The sequence below is a fragment of the Gavialis gangeticus genome, unplaced genomic scaffold (assembly GCF_001723915.1).
Source record: "Gavialis gangeticus isolate Ggan-Ray unplaced genomic scaffold, GavGan_comp1, whole genome shotgun sequence".
NCBI lineage: Eukaryota > Metazoa > Chordata > Crocodylia > Gavialidae > Gavialis > Gavialis gangeticus.
In genome coordinates this window covers 50,096,550-50,099,129 of record NW_017729026.1, presented here as the reverse complement: position 1 = coordinate 50,099,129, position 2,580 = coordinate 50,096,550, and the positions used below count along the sequence as shown (strand labels likewise).

At 40.7% G+C, this 2,580-nt stretch overlaps 1 protein-coding gene across 5 annotated transcripts in view; it reads right to left on the bottom strand.

Moving 5' to 3' along the window:
- The window catches only part of MAP3K7 (mitogen-activated protein kinase kinase kinase 7), a 111,060-nt gene that overhangs the window by 17,012 nt on the left and 91,468 nt on the right, over nt 1-2,580 (bottom strand). For all 5 annotated transcript variants that reach the window (XM_019520198.1, XM_019520199.1, XM_019520200.1 and 2 more), the window contains one exon: nt 1,090-1,204. In XM_019520198.1, the coding sequence (XP_019375743.1) occupies nt 1,090-1,204 (115 nt within the window). The remainder of the gene's footprint in view (nt 1-1,089; nt 1,205-2,580) is intronic.

Genomic DNA, 2,580 nt, shown 5'->3' with positions numbered 1-2,580 from the left:
CAAGAACATAAAAAATTATAACACAGGTGTAATTTTTGCTGGGCTGAATATGCTACCCATATTCATCTTAATGGGACCTCTAGAAGACCCATTGTTCTGCAGGATTGGCATATCAGAAAGATTATTGGGTTCCAGGCTACCACCCATTGCCTCTGAAAGGTAGAGGATGTGCATGCATTGGTAACGCATAGCTTTGTTATCCAGCACCTACGGGGAATGGAGGGTGCCAGATAACAAAATATGCCAGGTAACTGAGTGGCCCAAACATGCCTCTTTGCCTGTTCAGGCTGCCGCCTGTCCTGCCGTGTCTGGGGTGTCGCCGCTGCTCCTGTGGGACCCGTGGGACAGGGAGTGGGGACCAGTGCAGACTGCTATGCCCTGGGCTGTGGGAGCTTGGCAGCACAGGCTGCTTTCCCCCGGGCCATGGGAATCTGCAAAACCGGAAGTGCCATGGTGGACACTTCTGGTTTTATTTTTCCCTTACAAGCCCTTACAAGTCAGCATGCTGGTTAACAGAGCTGCCACCTAATGTCCCATGCAGCTGCCTCTTGCAGGGAGTGGGGTGGGGGAGCCGAGGCCTCCCACCCCCTGTCTGGTCCTTGGCATGACCAGCTGGGAGCGGGCTGAGGGCAGTGCTGCTGGCCTCGGCTCCCCCACCCTCTGTCTGGTCTTCAGCGTGGCTTTGGAATCATGGCGGTGCTCCCCCACGCTTGGAGCACTCTGACTGCTGTTTCCGTCAGCCAATCAGAGTGCAAATAAAGTGTTACAGACAGACAGACTTAGGCTTCTATAATACTAGAGTAATGTTTCAGAGTGTTTGACAAATGTAGTAGAGAAAATGATGTTCAAAAAAGTTCTGCATAATATTTGATTTATAGTAGCCTGTAGAAATTAAATACAATCTATAAAAAGCAAAATACAGGGTTAATACTGTCTGCTTAAAGAACTTATATACCCAGTGTATGAAATGCAACATAGATTAATGACTAAAAGCAATTACTTGATTTTTCTTGTAGTGTTTATACATCCAAATGATCAATTAAAAGAAACTTAGATAGGGAAAAGGTAAAAATGAAGAAAAAGCATCACCTGTAGATTCATCAGGTGTCCATGGAAGACTACGAGCTGGCTTTTCAGAGGTTGGTCCCGAGGTAGTGATCATTCTCACACTAGGACTAGAAGACCTACTGCTGTTTCTACTCTCCTATAAAAGAAAGAAAAAGAATAATTTGATTAAAAAGCCTTGCTATATTCTTACATGACACTGAAAAGAAAAATCAAGGGAAGACCAGTTCAAAAACCTACTTCACAAACCAAAGTTAAGTGACTTGATGTGAGGAAACGTGAGCTTTCATTTCTATAGTGCCTTTTATTCTGAAATATTTTATTAACTTTATGAGCATGTGTAAAGAAAAAAGTCATCCTCATTTAAAACTTAATCCTTTAAGTAGAATATTGAATAAAAATACCAGCAAGTGGTCTTTCACTTCAACTTGTAGAAATAAAAAAGATGAAGTTATACCACGTTAAAGAACTATAGAATTCAGAGCATAACATTATGACTGTAGAGAACAACTTTCACAATATATTTAGAAGCTGCATCAACTGAAACACCTTAACTTCATTTGATTAGAAAAATGTATACTACGAAATCCAGTTCATTTCAGTGTTTGAGTGTTAAGAAATTCAGCAACTTCAGACAGCTGGAAACATTCCTAAAGTTGCAATCATGTGTAAGAATGTATCTAAAGTTATCAAGGTGACATAGTTCATCTTTAAAAAATTTGAGAAACAGATTAAATTAAAAAATGAAGGGAAAATGAATAATAAACATTTTTTGTACACATTTCCCCATTTCTTCCAAAAAGTGACCTTTTTCCCCTTAAGATGCTGAGAGACGGCCTTAAGCCATCCATGTACTTCTCAAAGCACAGTCTTCAAGATGGATTCTAGCTTCCTTTTGAGACTACCTCTTATGAGATACTGAATATGAAAGATTTAAAATAAGATATATAACCTTTATTAAATAAATGATGACAGTACCTCACTACCCATTTTTTGAAAGAAAAATTAAACTGAAATTGTAAGTAAATCAAATGATGTCGCTCAAAATTCTGTTATTTTTGGGGCTATGAATTTATTTTAATTACGTGTCTTTAAATATTTAAATTTCCTATGGTTTAAATTCAAAAGTATATATTACTTTGAAACTGGACTTAATTATGCAACTAGTTTCCAAATGTATCATACTAGTTTTAGGGTTACAAGTATATTTATGTCAGTCAAGTCAAAATGCAAAGAGTAACAAGTTTTTACACTTGAAGGATCTGTTAGTCCAAAGTACAATATGCTTCTCCCATTCATTGCTGGAGTTTAAGGTAAGAGGCAAACACCAGAGATCCTGGAAGCACTGTCATCGAGTCTCACTGCCCCGCACTCCCCTTCTGTGCTGGGTCCTGCCCACTGGACTGCAGACGCAGATCTTCCCTGTGCTAATCCTGGCCAGGCTGCAGCCCCACACCCGCTGTCGGCACACAAATCAGGGGGCCACGTCCCCCCCCCCCCCCCCCCCCCCCGGGG